The 16092-nt window shown below is 41.4% G+C and overlaps 1 protein-coding gene across 3 annotated transcripts in view; it reads left to right on the forward strand.

Moving 5' to 3' along the window:
* Nucleotides 1-16092, forward strand: part of LOC112947663 (phospholipid-transporting ATPase ID-like) — a 78354-nt gene that overhangs the window by 43003 nt on the left and 19259 nt on the right. For all 3 annotated transcript variants that reach the window (XM_026039800.1, XM_026039804.1, XM_026039792.1), the window contains exons 9-15: nt 459-541; nt 3924-4082; nt 5061-5149; nt 10393-10589; nt 11955-12163; nt 13955-13998; nt 15496-15661. In XM_026039800.1, the coding sequence (XP_025895585.1) occupies nt 459-541; nt 3924-4082; nt 5061-5149; nt 10393-10589; nt 11955-12163; nt 13955-13998; nt 15496-15661 (947 nt within the window). The remainder of the gene's footprint in view (nt 1-458; nt 542-3923; nt 4083-5060; nt 5150-10392; nt 10590-11954; nt 12164-13954; nt 13999-15495; nt 15662-16092) is intronic.

Below are 16092 nucleotides of genomic sequence, written 5' to 3' on the forward strand. Positions count from 1 at the left end.
CTTCTCCAAGGGCCTGACCACATGAAGTGCTTCTCTAACATTGCAAGACCCTCATTTTCAACTCATTCTGTAGCTAACTAGTTCCAGGGCTTTCAGTAATTTTTAGGGCAAGAGTATCACACAGGAAGACCCAGAGCTCTCCTGTATGCTCAGATACCTCAGGGCTGTATGGTATGAGTAGCAGCATAGACAGTTTGCTGCTCAGGGAGATGTGATGCTCAGTCTTACCCTTTGCAGTGCAATTCAGAAAACAGAACCAACTCACACTCTTTGCCAGAATGTCCAACATTTTTGAATGTTTTTTTTTTGGAGCAGGAAAAGTTAATAATATTGTTATGACCAGTTAAAAACAGCCCTTGACGATATGATTCATCAGGTGTCTGAGGAGGAAGACTATCATCGGGGACCTTTCAGGAGAGCTGGACTGATGCTTTTGTGTCTTATGTACTTTATTACAGTGAAACAAACCTCAAGGTGAAGCAGGCACTGACAGTCACTTCAGATCTTGGAGAAGACCTTCAGAAACTGACAGAATTCAATGGTGAGTCTATGTAGAAAATTAAATCCCAAAGCATTTTCCCAGTCACCAAAGCCCAGAGAGAGTTTTGGTGTCTCTTTCCAGGCTATCCCCTGCTCCCTGAGTAGGACTTCTCTGGGTGTAACAGCAACAAAACAGAACTGGAACACTGCAGTCTCTGCAGTGGATAATAACAGGGTATATAGAGGAGAAGATTCTTCTTTGCTTGTGTGTGTCTCAGGTGCCAGGTATGGATACTGCATTAAAGGGCATCGGGGACAAACTCTCCCTATAGTTGCCCCCTTTTCTTTAGCATCTGTCAGTACATGCTGAGAGTTATTTTAATTGTTCAGTGGGAACTGTGTTCTCAGCAGTGATATCAGACCAGTGGATGCTGATGCTTCTGTGAGGCTGCACTTCCTCGCTGCAGTGCTGATCTGAGGACTGACTCTGCTCAGTGCATGCCTGACGCAGGACTGACCTCCCAGCTTTACACTGCCAGTATTTCTCTGCTCTTGCAGTGTCACAACAAAGACAGTGTTTTGTTATAGTTATAGATGCACAGTGCAGATGCGGCTAATGGACAAGATGTCATTTTTTAGCACTGTTTTCTCTGTCATAAACATATAGCAGCTCATACACAGAAAACAGCCAGATGTGTTGAAAGCAGAGTAATGCAGGCTCACACAGTTGTGTATCTGGCAAGAGGATGGGCCAACGAACCCGTTGATGTCAGCTGTGTTTTGCACTGCCTTGCTGGCTTAGATATGTGGGCAGGATGGCAGAAGGAGTCTGTATGGAAAGACGTGGATTTGAGTATTACTGTCCCTGTAGCTTCTCAAGGACACCAGATTCTCAGGAAATACTTTTAGATAAAGATGAAAAAAAAAAGAAAGAAATAACTAGACAATTCTAGGACTTATGGTGAGGATGTGTCAGAGATCTGGCATAGCTTGGACACTTTCTGGCAACACTGTGCAAAAACATGGACTTTTCTTTTGATTTTGATTGAGATTTTATGCAATATGTTTCCTCTCAGCTGAGTGACAGCTCAGTACATCAGGACTTCTTTGAAGTCAATGCTGAGGTTCTGAGTGTTTTAGTTCTTGAGAAATATGCCCTTTCAGTTGCCTTAGAAGCTTTACATGAATAATCCCAGTTGCGTGTCTAACCTCTTTTCCTGAAGAGACTGACATGGGTGTCAATTTTGGAAGCAAAATCTTCATATTGTATCATTTTTCAAAAATCTTCTTTGTGATGCTATCTAAGGATACTTCAATTTCAAAACTGCATAATTATGAAATGCTTCAAAATCTCCTGGAAAATTAAGACTTTTCATATGTAACATTTATTTACTCTCTAAATCTGAGTCATGTTGTAAATAGATGTGGCTTCTTTACAATACTTAAAATGAATAAAATATTTCCCAGGATGATTTATATTTGGAAGAATACTGGGAAGAGAGCCTGGAATCGGACCTAACCCTGCATTTCCCTAGCTAACCTCTGTAAAAGTATTTAAATATTTATGTAACTCTTCATTTAATTACTACTTAGGACAGGAAGAGAGGGAAGGGTTGAGCAGCTAATAAAGGCACTGGATGGAATGCTTCATGTCAGTTATGTTTGTTGACATTGTGATAGCTCAGATAAGGGAGATGCCTGCAAAAAGATGAGCTGCTTTATTTGATTTGGGGATCTGGGAGATGAGAAACGAAACAGAACTTCGCAGTTAGCTATCACTGACTGCATATAGGCCTTTTCAGTGCTTAACACATTTGGGTGAAACACATGCAGATAATGGTAGGAGACAGGAGGTACCTTGGTAGGGTATCTTCAGTTGCAGAATTACCAGAGTCGGTACAGATACATTGGATGAGTCTCTGGAGCATCTTGTTTTTTGATGACCATTCTGACTTGAAGAAATCCCTTCTGATTTTGCTCTCAGCTTATCAGGAATGTGGATCCACCCCCTTAACTGGAAAACAGCTCTGGATGCTAACACACAAACTGCTTATAAGAGCACTGTGGCAGAGTCAGCAGGAGGAGAGGCACCGTATTCCTAGGAAGGGACCTTCAATGCCTGAGTCATGCCCCAGTTTTGGTTTACCAAAGTTTCGTTCTGTTCTCTTTCGGGTTACACTGCAAAATCTCTGTTTTCTCTGTACTTTTCAAGGATTGCAAAGGTTGTAGTGAGGTAGGCCTGGCTGCCCTAGGTTTTTTAAGAATTTGGAATGCAGGTATAATTATTTTTAGATGAAATAGGTGATAAAACAGAAGATCACCATAGTTATTAGTATAAGCTCTGCTACCACTTGTGTCTTGGAATTTCCTATTTTTGCATCATTTGTCTAGTCTTATAATTAACCTGCACCAGAGTATGGCCAGGAAAAGAACATCTGTTCCTGATTTTAAAATTTGCTGCCATGAAAACACTGCTATGAAAGCTAATATACTTTTTTTCCTGGATTTCTCTAGATTTTACTTCCAATTTTTGAGCTTGATGTGTATTCTCTGAGAGGAGCTGGAAGAATTGTATGCTAGGCAAATGCTAGTCCTTATATTTTCAGTCTGTGATCAGAATATCTTACATCTGTTGATAAACAGAATAGAATAAGCTGTTGGAATCCCTTTCAATAAACTGTATTTTCTAGTTCTTTCCAATACTGGAAAGAACTTGAGCTCTTTGAATCTTTAATGTTGTTGTAAGTATTCATTTTAATAATAATTTTTATGCTGAAATATGTGTGTTGACAGCATTGTGTGAACACATTTTATTATAAGAAATAAATATGAAAAGTGGAAATAGAAACAGTCTTTCATGCAGTGTCAGCTGTAGAACCAAAGGTGCCAGCTTCTTTTCTCAGTGACAGTGGGACTAATGGTATGAAAGAGTTGAAATTAGAAAATAGTGAGCAAAGACACCTACCTCATTTAATTACTCTCTTGCAACCTTCAGGCATCAATATTCTCATTTCCATCAAAGAAAATGGTATAAGAATTATGTGAGGTCAGCAATTGTTATCTGAAATTATCCAGTGACATCCTACCATTATGAACTTGCTGTAGAAGGATTAAAAGTATGTTGCTGGTTCAACATTTCTTCTCACCCACATATAATAACTGTAAACTTCGTGTTGGACTCTATCAGCACAAATTGCTATGCTCAGGGTAGGATAAATACAAATCCTTTGTGGCCCATTTAATTATGAAATGAAAATGGGAAGAGCAGTATCCCAAAACGTAAGTAACTTTAGGCTAAAGGATGGTCCTGATGATCCAGGTGGTGAACATACTCAGCTAGGAAACAGCTGAGTATGCAGTATGTATTGACTGCATATGTGTTGACCATATACACTTCTAAATGAGGAAGTTTTCCACCATCTTCTCTATTCTTTTTTTTACAGGTGAAGTCAGATGTGAGGCACCAAATAACAAATTAGATAGGTTCGCAGGAACTCTTACTCTTCAAGGAGAGAAGTATGCCCTGGACAATGAGAAGATGCTCTTGAGAGGCTGTACTATTAGGAACACAGAGTGGTGCTTTGGTCTCGTTATTTATGCTGGTAGGTTGAAAGCTCAATGTGCACATTGTGAATTGCAGGGCACAGCAGCATGAGGATGTAAAACACAGGCAGCAGAAAGCAGCTAAATATTTTTCTCTTCAGAAAATCTGTTTCAGACGGGTACAAGAACAAGAGGAAAACTATACATGTGATCTTTTGACTGAACTCCATCCTAGAAAATTTGCATGTTACAGATTTTAATCTTGATTTTTTAAATAATGATCTCTAAGAGAAATCTGAATTGCAAATGCTACGTTATAACATCCAATGCCACCCTGATGGATGGCATTAAAGCAAAGGCCAAGACTTACTCTGTAAAGTGCCAAAACTTATTCTATAAAGTCTTGCAGGAAATAACATGAAAGAAATGTTGACTGATCAAGCAGTGAGAGAGAATTAGATCTGCTTAAGGATGCACTGACCAAGAGGAAACTTTTGTATCTCCAGGCATGTTCAAAACTTCCCACTCTGTAGTGTATAATTTTAAAATATATACCAGTTTTATATGATTGCAGTCCCTAGTAGAATATGGGGATCGCTAGTGATATTAGATTATTAGATCTTTGCTTTTTTGTGAGTACAGATCATCTCTTGTTTCTATAGTGCTACAGATACTTGATACTGTGTGTAATATACCACTAAAAATAGAGCGTATCAGGTATTCCACAAAAAGCAATTAAATATTAAAGGGAGACTTAGCTGTTGACAGAAAAGAGCAAGATCAAAATCCTGAATGAATGGTTTTATATATGAGTCTTGCCATATGATCTAAAGCAAGTGATTTAATCTTTTTTTTTCCTAAGTTTTCTACCAACACCATTAACCATAAACACCTGCCTTTCAAGCACCTGCCTTTCAAGAAGGCTGTGATGGGTATTTATGTGGTATTTATGTTGCAAAGCACTGTGAGGCAGAGGGAATCAGCTTCTGAACTGTTAAGCATTGTTGCTAGAAATCATGAGTGTATTTGATCTCCAGGGCCAGACACCAAGCTCATGCAGAACAGCGGGAAAACGACTTTTAAACGGACCAGCATCGATCGACTTATGAATGTGCTTGTGTTAGTGGTAAGTTTCTAAATGCACCTTCTCTTTGTCCTCACAAGTGAGGGGATATCAGAAGTGACTAATGATAATAATGATAAAAGGAGGAATTTTGTAAAAGTGTAGTAGCATACAGTCTGCCTTGCCTTGGCCAGCTCATTTTACCCAAACAAGGTCATTCAATTGACAATGATATGGACTTTTCCTCTGAACTTCTTATATTTGCTGCTTGCTCTCTCTGTCTTTTTGTTTCTGCTTTTTCCCTCCTATTTATTTATTTATTTATTTATTTGGTGGGGGTGGGAATCATTTTGAAGCTTGCAAATGCTTTCTTTTTTTTCCTGGTAATTTTATCTTTTTCTAAAACATTTTTGTGTTAGACCATTCTTCATGGTGATTTCTTGGCCTCTTTGGTGTTATCTGCATGGGCCTTGGTTTTGTAATCAGATCCATTGATGTATGCAATGTTCTGATTTAGCACATGAGGTTAAAATGTTAGACATGATTTCATTAACACCCAGAAACTGCTGTTTTCAGCAGCTGGCCAATTTGAGAACAGTAATCTTGTATAACAGGTACCCTCCACAAATTAGAGGACTGATCGGACTTGAGGTTTATGCTTGTCTGCAGTTTTAGCAAATGACAAACTTTTCCACCTGGAGATGTTGAATTTCCTACAGAAACCCTCCCTGGACTTTACCACTTGAGCTGAAAGCCACTCAGGCAAGGGACTGTTTTGATTGCCAGTCTTCAGAGACATGCTTTAATCCATATTAAAGGCTTTTGAGACTGCTTTAATCCACACTGCTTGAAGAAAAGCTCCTTAGTTTCATTCAGGCCTTTATTTTCTTTTGGATGCAGTTTTGTCAACGTTTTCCATGCATGTTCAATTCTCCTGTCTTTAGCTTATGGAAAGGACTGGCCATGCCTCTGGTTACCTCTTCCTATGCTTCTTCTTACGCTTGCAGCATCCACTGTTCCCACTTCTTCCCTCCTGCCCTTGCTCTCTGGCCACACTGGGGCCAGGATTCATCCCCCTGGCACTGGATAGGCCCTGGGGAAGAAGGAGATGGAAACCTCCCCCAGCAGCCTGCCCAGTGCGAGGCCCTGTGGTTGCCTCTGCTGAGCTCTGCCTTCCCTCGTTGGCTTTGCACCTCTTCAATATGGGCGCTTATAGCACATATATCTCTAAGCTTCCTCCTCTCTCCATCCTTGGTATTTTATCCCAGGCCCTTCCCTCCTGTTTTCTTTCCTTAGAATTGCACAAACTCCTCAGCTGCTCAGTCATAGGAAGAGTTCGCGGTGAGCGGTGCCCGTGCCAGAACACAGGCTGCGTGCAGCATGCTGAGAGGTCCCAAAGGGCACCAGTTAGACGGGCTCCAGAGCCACTACAGTGGCTCCCTGAGCATGTGCAGGAGCGTATTTGCTATAAGGTCCTGTGATTGCACAGAGAGCAGCTCTGTGATGGTCTTCAAGCACTCTTGAGTCCTTCTTCAGTGCACAGTATGGACGTTCACTCTCTTGACTTAGAAGCAATACACCGATCTATGCCAAGAGAAATGCTTGCATGCCATCATGAGCACATTTCCCACAGTATGTTGTCTCCTCACTTCGAGGGGCACAGAAAACAAGGAGGTGAATGTAGCCATAATGAAAACATTCAGCATTTTGCAGGTGTTTAGGAAACATCCCGTTTTCTTGGCTGGTTTGAGAAGGGGGAAGGGTTGCAGGGTTGAGCTCCGTGGCATCCATAGTGCAAGGAAACAGAGCAGAGAAAAACTGATCGGGAGCTTAGGATGTAGAGCTGGGTTCAGGTTTGCCTGCTCTTTCACAAGCTAAGGGTCCCACCCAGAGCTTTCAGACTGTCTGGCCTCTCTTTGTAAATGCAAACAAGATGATTTTAGCTGCTGGCTCTGCTTTAAAAAACTGAGCATGTTGCAGTTGATTGCATCAGCCTCTGCCTGGATTCTTCGGCACTGGTGGAGTCAAATGTGTATTTTTTATGTATTTTTAGGCACCTCACACTGTGGTGTCTAAGTACAGTTCTACCCTAACCACCAGGTTCTTCATGGCCACCACCAACCACCAGAGGCAATGTGGCACGAGGTCCTTCCAGCTCACTGGGCAGTCAAAGTTTACAAAGCACAGCCATAAAAAGATACAGTGTGTTGCTGCCTTTAGTTTGGAAATAAAAAGCAGCCACAGCTTTCTATAAATAGCTCCTTTTAAGTGAACTGAAACTTCTGTGTTAACACAGGCAAAGCTGTTTTGTGTTTAATTGTCCATGAAACTTCCCGGGACGTAACAGTGTTTAAACACATCGTACAGATAGAGTCCTGGTTAAATGTAGCCCTGTGTGTCTCAACAAGGGTTAATCAGGAATAAACCTTTCCATATGGAAAGCTTTTTTTCTTTTTTTTTCTCTCCTTTCTTTTCTTTCATGTTTGGGAGTATTTCCCCTGCAGGACTCTGGCAGCATAGCACTGAAATCAGAGGGAGAGGAACAAAGTATTTTTCAGAGATCTCAGAGAGAAGTGAATGTTCCTTGGCTGAGGACACACCCGGCAGCACCACGAATGCATTTTGCTCGGAGACTTGCTTTTTTCATACACTCAGGCAAGCTCATTTTCAGAAAAATGGAGCTTCACTGTTGGCTCTAAATGCCTTATTGCTTCAAATCCACGAAAGGAGCTCAAACTGCCAATAAACTAATGAAGAAACAGTAACAGTCTTAGTCTGACATGAAATATCTGTCAAGGATCATCTTCTCTTTATTACAACAAAAATAAAATAGAAACAAACACACATAAAAACCCCATCTACTCCTGCATAGGATGTTCTAGCCCCAGAGAGAGCAAGAGGATGTTCACAGTGGGAAGCCCCATGAGCATGTGCAGGGCTCTGATCTGGTTTGTTCACATCCTTCTGTTACAGAGGCAGCTCTAATAATTCCAACAGCCTGTACAAGTTAGTTCTCCTTATGGAAATAAATGTCTGGGGCTGCTGTTGGGTCACCAGCTCAGACTTTCACATTTGTCTGAAGTAAATAGTGTGTTAGTGATCCTTGTATAAGCCTGACTGCTGCACACAAATCAAACTGGTTATGGATGACAGCAGATACACAACATGCACATAAAGTGGCATGTATATAAGGCAGGTGCCCCAATCGGGCCCAGGGACAACAGCCACTGTGATATGGGGAAGTTTGGCTGCTGTCCAGCCCCATATTTATTTCTGCTGCTAAATCATACTTGTTTCCACGTGGAATTTGCTACGTAGAAGAAGATATTCTAAAAACTTTTTAACATGTGGGTCCTCGTTCAGGAATCTTCTAAATATAATGATAAAAGACCCAGCTGACTCTTCTAGTTCATCTCTCTTGCAAGAGATTAGGTATCCAGAGGGAAACAGTATCTTCCATTTATTTATAGGAAAATGGACAAGCTTGTCTATTTTCTCCATCTATGTCCATTACCCATCCTTGGGTCATGCATATATTAAATCCCTAAATCATCATGATTGTAACAGCAATTTGTAGTCTGTTTGTAGCCACAGAGGTTGAAATGCACCACATCACATTCCTTACTAGTTGTCTCTGTTTCAGAAGTGGAGTAATATAATAGAGTTGATAGAATTCAATAGAAATGCTACTACTGCTGTGGGAATAAATTGACCTCCTGAGTATGATCCAAGCACTTTTACTTAGCACAGCCTTCTTATCATCTTCTTGATATTCAACTAATTTTGGTAGAGTGCAAACTTTTAACCACTCTCTAAAATGATTTTTCCTCCCCTCATAGTTTACCTCAGTAGTCTTTATGAGCAAAAGTTTCTCTGTTTGTACCTCAATTTTTTTTTTTAAGTTGTATTGTAATGACTATTACTGAGTGGACTTACACATCATGTCCCAATTTACTGACATTTCCTCTTTAATGACCACACTTGCAAGAGATCACATTTAATCTTGATTTGTGCTGCCAGCTGATTCCATATCATCGTGTTTGTATTAGGAGTTGGGTCATCTTAAGTCAAATGGAAAAGTCCAAATGGTCTATATCAATAGAACTACTTTTATCATCATTTCTCAGGAATTATGTCACTCTAACTTCAATTTGTCTTTCCCACGGTCACTGTTTCTACCTTTCAAATGCTGGAATTGGCAAAATTTCAGAAAAGTGGAGCTTCCTACCTTTCCAAGCATTGTTAAATATTAACTGTACTGGTTAAGAGAATATCTCAGCCATTCCTTTAAACTGTTGCATTTAAATTGCCTGAACCTTTTGTTTTGACAATGCTTATTATTATACATTCTGTACCTTGTTGCAGAAGTTAAACTGTCTTTTCCATCTGCTGCATCATATGGGATATATATATATATATATTTATATCTTCATTTCAAATGAAGAAAGGAAATGTCTGTTGAACATGACTGCCTTTCCCACATCTCTATTTATGAATTTACTGTTTTCTTTTCTTGATATTTGATATGACCTTTAGATATCCATAGTTCAGTAATAACTGTTTCTATTAACTTCTCTTAACTTTCCTTCCTTTCCTTCTTTTTTTGTGTTCATTTCCAAACATTTGTATCGCTCTGTTCTTCTGACCAAGGAGTGCTTTATGAAATGCTTCTTTACAGTCCAAAGACACACGTCGCTGGTTAGTGCTGCTCCCTGTTTGCTCAAAGGAAATGTGATCAGATTGTGATGCAGGTACCAAGGCAACCATTAGCTCGCAGTCAGTGATTAACTCTCCTTTGACCATGGGAATGGTGTCCAATGCTGAATTCCAACCTGTGCAGCACAGGCCTTGCTGCATTAAAAATTACCCTTAGTATGTTTTTTTCTGAAACTGTGAGAAAAAGACCTTCTTTTTAGCCTATGATACATCCAGCAAATAGCTGGATAAGGTGCTTTTGGAGGTTTCTGTTCCCAGGTATGCAGCCAGATTTTTGAGAAGCAGCAGCTCCAATCTCTCAATTCAGTTCAGACTTGACATTTTGTAGTCACCTCCCCATGAGAACCTCAATTTAGGTCCCTACTTGGAACTTAAATTCCCATGTGTTGGATGCCTTGTGATTTCAAATCACCAAAGAGACTGTGCAGCACAATACTGCCTTTGAATGTAGTTTTCTCTTTTTCCTGCTTCACCTAGGAACCATTTCCAAATGATTCAGACTGTCCAACCTCATCTGATTAGAATCTTTTGATTAACCTATCCATAATAAATTCCTGTTTGTAAAATGCTATATTTTCGTTGTTTTGCAGATCTTTGCATTTTTAGCACTCATGTGTCTTATCCTAGCCATTGGCAATGGCATCTGGGAACATGATAAGGGCTACTACTTCCAAGTCTATCTGCCCTGGGCAGAAGGTGTCACTTCTGCCCCCTACTCTGCCTTCCTCATGTTCTGGTCGTACGTGATCATTCTAAACACGGTGGTGCCAATTTCGCTCTATGTCAGGTACGTGTCTGAACCTCATTTCATGTTTAATCTTAGGGGAGTTTTGGCTTTTATCTTAATCAGGAGCAACCCTTTTCCTGATATGTGAATGAATTACCTTGTGGGTATGACACCCAGCCAAGGCCGGCTCTGGGAGCCACTATCACCAAATGAGGACCCCTGAGAGTCACTACTTTCTTTGTGGGTCTTGACTAGTCAGAATAAATCCCATGTGGTTTTAAAGAACAAGGGGTTAACCTTTTTTTCTTTTCCTTAATTCCCGCATTTATTTGTGTAGGATCTAAAATCACCTCATTGGTAATTCCACACCAATGATGTTTGTTCTTTTTGCTGCCTTGGGAGGACACTGGGGTGTAGACTGAATTGACGTGGGTAGCTTTTTGTTTGATTCCAGCTCTTCAGGGAGCATTGCAGCTGACTGCAGGCTGCATCTTCGGCCTCTAATTTGTACTGATTTGTGTAGTTTGTGTCGTCAGGCTGCAAAGGACAGCTCTCGGCTGCTGGTGATGCCCTATTGAATAAGCTGCTGAGAGGGGTGAAGAGTTGTGCTCAGGGTTACGAGTTTGGAAGTCACATTCTGAGATTCTCTTTCATGTTAGGATACATGAAGAATTTATTCTGTTACTGTCTTGTGTTTCACACCTCCAACAAAATGGAAATTCATTTTGTCTGTGCGCTGATAAAGCTTCACGATTATATTAAATTACGCAGTGACTCACTTGTTATGAAAGTCTGGGCTGTTCCAGCCATGGCTGCACTCGAACTCCGGCATCACAGCTCAGCCCAGCCAAGCCCAGAGTCCTCTCAAGTGTCTTTGGTTTAAACTACGAAAGGGAGCTGAAGTGCACTGAGAGAAACACTGCTGCTGCTGTCTTGGTATTTGGTCTGAAGACACGACCTATGCACAACCTATTTGGTGTGCAGTGCTGCAGCTCACTCACCGTGGCATTAATGAAGGTTTTGCGGGGGAGTCTTGATAAGGGACTGCTTGTTATGTTTTTAATGCAGTGTCCAGACTAAGGCTTTTTTTTTAACAGAGGCATGGCTTTGGCAAAAACAAATACAAGCTGAAAGAAAGCATCAGTTGTTTCAAGTCTCTTGTGTACATCTGAAACTTTTCCAATATAAGTTATTTTATAAATAATTTGCCACAAACCTAACTGTTTATTTCAACCGGACTTACTTTAGCAGGGCTTAATATAGACTCTTGAAGAGGCTCCTGTCTTTCAGCCACCTGAAGAGTACTCCCTGCCATCAGTTTCAAAGTTGTCTTCTAAATGCAGTTACTAGTGGTAGTGCTTAAGGTAAAGATTTTGTCTCTTAAACTAATGAATATTTCATCATCTTCTTTTCCTCTTTCACCAGTGTAGAGATTATACGCTTGGGCAACAGCTTCTACATTGACTGGGATCGAAAAATGTATTACCCAGTGAACGACACCCCAGCCCAGGCCCGTACCACCACTCTCAATGAAGAGCTGGGGCAAATCAAGTATATCTTCTCAGACAAAACAGGAACTCTCACGCAGAATATCATGTGTTTCAACAAGTGCTCCATCAATGGCAAATCCTATGGTATGGTATCTGTTGTATTCCCTGGGTTGTATTCCATCATATGTCTCAGTCCCCAGAGACTAAAATGATATCTAGAAGAGACAGTCTTGTAAGAAGCGAAACAAACTTAAATTTTATGATGAGACAATTGCTACTCTGAAGTCATGTATGCAGTCAGGCCTGGAACAGAGCTGATATGCTGATGCCAGGATGTTTGGTCTGTCTGTCTGTCTGTCTGAGTGTTCCCCTCTGCCAGGGAAAGTAGCTGGTACGTTCAGTTCTGCTGACCACAGAAGTTTGACTTGAATGTTTTGGTCAGAAGAACAGGTTTGATTTATTGTCCTACTCCAGCTGCAGTGATCAAGTGCAAGGCTCCCTGGTGGTTATTCTTGGACAGTGCTGATCATTTGCATAAATTAACATCATTTTCCTGAACATTGATTTTCCTTTTTAGCCCCGCCTCATACCTCACTTTCTCCGTCCTAATATCCTCCTAAATAAAGTATCTGCCCCTAGTTACATTTTCCCGCTGGTCCCAATTTTACTACATAGGTTATATATGCTGCCTAGGTGATTTTAAACTTATATGGTATTATTGATATTATTAACTAGGTATTAACCTTGTAAAACTACCCCCAAAAGGTCTCCAGTCTTTCCAACTATCTGTGATATTCAGCTGATATTCACCATCCGTCGCAGCTCTATAACTTGTGTCAGATTCTCACACAGTTATCTTTTGCATTTGCCTTTTTTTCATGTCACGGGCAGTGTATTTTCACAGAGTGTTTAAGTAACTTAACCTTAGGACCAGGCCTACTCAGTGGCTTAGTTATTTGTTTGCAGCTGTAACTACTGCTTCACCTGCTACAAGAGTGAAAAGGTTGACAAGAGTTTGGAAAAATGTGAAACAAATGTTGCTAGCTCTTTGATCCTAAAGATCATTGGCTTGGCAAGCTCAAGCATAGTGTGGTCCAGAACAGTTTTCTCTGTACTCCTCAGGAAGTGCTAATTGATTAATATAATCCCAATCCCCCCACACACCCTGAGAAATTAGTCAGAGTTTATTTGTTGCACCTGTGTCGGACCTACTGACTAGTGTGGCGGAAAAACTTGTCTTTTTTTTCTCAGTGCTATTAGTTATTCCAACAAAAGAAGACGTTTCCTCCTGTAAATCTTGCTTCACTTGTATCTGTAGACCATTGATTTTACAACAGGACTACTATACCAGCCAGCATTAGTAGTGGTAACCAGAGTTTAAGAAATATTCAATCTATTTATGCATGTCTTGTAATTAGCTTTTCCAAAGTGGACGTCACCACAGAGCATAGACATAGAATGTGTGTTCAAGAAATGAATGGGAAATGGGCAGAAATAAATCAGATTGTCGATTCTTTATGGTCTTCTAAAGGCTTTCCACTTTTTGTGGAATATACTAGTTTGGAGTGCCTGCTCAGGTGCATTCGGGAAGGTCATAGCAGAAAGGACAAATTGGTACTGCTGCTTGGGAAGGTATTCTGGAGGCGTAGATTTTCCTTTGAGAAGGAGGCATCTAAAGATCTCTTGGCTACAGTTCCCAGGGGCTAAATTCATGGGCAATTGAGACAAGATTCTGAAATTTGTCATAGACTAACAGAAGGACAGACTGATAAGAATCATCAGTCCTCAGTCTTCATGTCAAAAAAAACATGATTATTGAAACTTTTAAATATGGCTTTAGCTTTAAAACTTTAACTAGTTCCTGTGATAGAGGAGGCTCAGAGACTGCGCTTAGCTGGAGTTTGTGACTATAAAGCCATTCTCTTTTGCTTTCAGGTGATGTCTATGACCTGGCTGGTCAAAGGATAGAAATAAATGAGGTAAGTGCTCAAATACTAACTGGACAGGCTCAGTGCTTTCTGCCCAGGTGCCAGTGGGTGTATTGGTGTATTCCACCCAGGCACAGTTCATGCTCTTGGTCTTCTTGATCCTGATAACTGAACAGGGAGGTCTCTTCTGGTGGGTCTCAGAGGATTGTCAGTGTTGCATTCCTTCCCCTTAAGCAGGCCTGGTTTAAACCTGCAGGGAGGGCATCCTGAGTGCCTGCTATTCCCTCAGCTACCGCCTGTCCAGCTCCTCTCAACACCGGGCTGTTTACCTTTGTTGGAAACCTGGACATTGGTGAATGTTGTTAGCCTTGGCGGTGAATTAAAGTGTGGGAATTCTTCTTGGGGAATCAATGTGTTCAGCTTGTATCTGTAAGAAGGTTGCTGTGAAATTCTCCTAATGCCTGGATATTGGAAAGTGAGAAAATGAATGGTCTTCCCATTTCCTTCTAGCCTCTGCTTGCTGTCACAAATTTGCCTGTCAGGGATTTCACTGCCTAAAATGTTTGAAACTGTTTGCAGTGATCCAAGTAACAAGGGCCAAGATGATGACAAAAATCCCACTCCTCATTCCAGTGATTCATTTCCAAGCCCTTTAAAACTTAAATTACCCATTCAAATTGGCTATTTGTATGGAGTGCTGTGCCTGCAGATGCCCCTTGCTCAGACAACAGTGTGAAGGGCTCCTTTGCTGACTTGCTGCCAGCCAGATGCCTGGCAGCTCCTCCTGCCCCTGCTACCTACAAAGCAGGATCCTGCAGGCCAAGGGCTGCTTCCTAGACATCCCTGGTGTAGCTTATTGTGCTGGCTAGTGGGGGAGCAGAGGGGCTGTGATCTTTGCTAAATACTGAATGTCAGCTTGCACAGCTCAAAAGCATGACTCCCATCCTGGAAACTCTGAACTCTCCAGGGATGGGGTGGGAGGCTGAACTGTCCTGGGCAGGCTCAGTCTAGTGCATTCCTGCATGACACATCATGCTTTGAACTTCTGCCTCTTTCTTCTGCGTTGCAGTCTGATTGGGACTCCTTGTTTGAGGCAAAAAGGGCAGCGCCTGTGGAGCTGAACCTTTACATCATTTGTCTGCCATCCTTTTCCATATCTTTTTTTTTTTCCCTTGCTGTGAGGATAGGGTGGAGAACACTGCCTTTTGAATTGTTTTAAATTGGGCCTCTGCATTCCCCTATTACTGCCTTCATTGAAATCAGGAGCAAAACGGCTCCAAACAAGCATGTGTTGTGAAGAGAGGCATTTCTGCACTACAGAAATCCTTTAGTGGGCATCCCCTGGGAACATTTGCTTAGGAAGTATAGGAAGCATCTATAGCTAATCAGGTTACCAGTCAGAGTGCTGCTTTGAAAGGCACCTCAAGTGCTTGTCCTGTTCTGTGGTACTGTACCTTATATGGCCTCCCATTTATTTAGATTCATCATTCTCAGTTGTGAACAGAGATGTGAGACTTTACAGATAATGCTGAACAATATTTTTTGCAGAAAACAGAGAAGGTTGATTTCTCGTACAACCAGTTAGCCGACCCAAAGTTTGTCTTCTATGACCACAGCCTGGTTGAAGCAGTGAAGCTCAATGATGCCCCTACACATATGTTCTTCCGACTGCTCTCACTTTGCCATACAGTGATGCCAGAAGAGAAGGAGGAAGGTGAGGACTGTTGAAGGCACCCGACTAAGTGGCTAATGTCCACCCTGCATCACAGTATGTCTTTTCTCCACAGAAGCTGTTACTGGTCCTTTTGCCTCCCTGGTGATTTTCTGCAGTGTATGGCTACATGCAAATCTGTGTCTTGGGAGGTGCCACATGGGAAGACCAGGGAGCCCACTCCCCATGTGTTCCTGTGGTGGAATGACACTAATGCAACCGCCCCTCACCACAGCTTCCCCAGGAAGATGGTAGATGCTTTTCCTCACTCTGCCTTTATTCTGCACCACTAGGTATAAAGAATAAAGCATATGGCATGTATCCACTGGAAACTCATTACCTCTTCTTATCCAGTGTTCCTGCAAGTAATGAGTCTGTTAGGATGAAGTCCCATCTTTCCTGGTGCTTTAAAGGCTAGAGCCATTAATACATGT

Source organism: Nothoprocta perdicaria, unplaced genomic scaffold (genome assembly GCF_003342845.1).
Source record: "Nothoprocta perdicaria isolate Ctin4 unplaced genomic scaffold, notPer1 scaffold_10, whole genome shotgun sequence".
NCBI classification, from domain to species: Eukaryota; Metazoa; Chordata; class Aves; order Tinamiformes; family Tinamidae; genus Nothoprocta; species Nothoprocta perdicaria.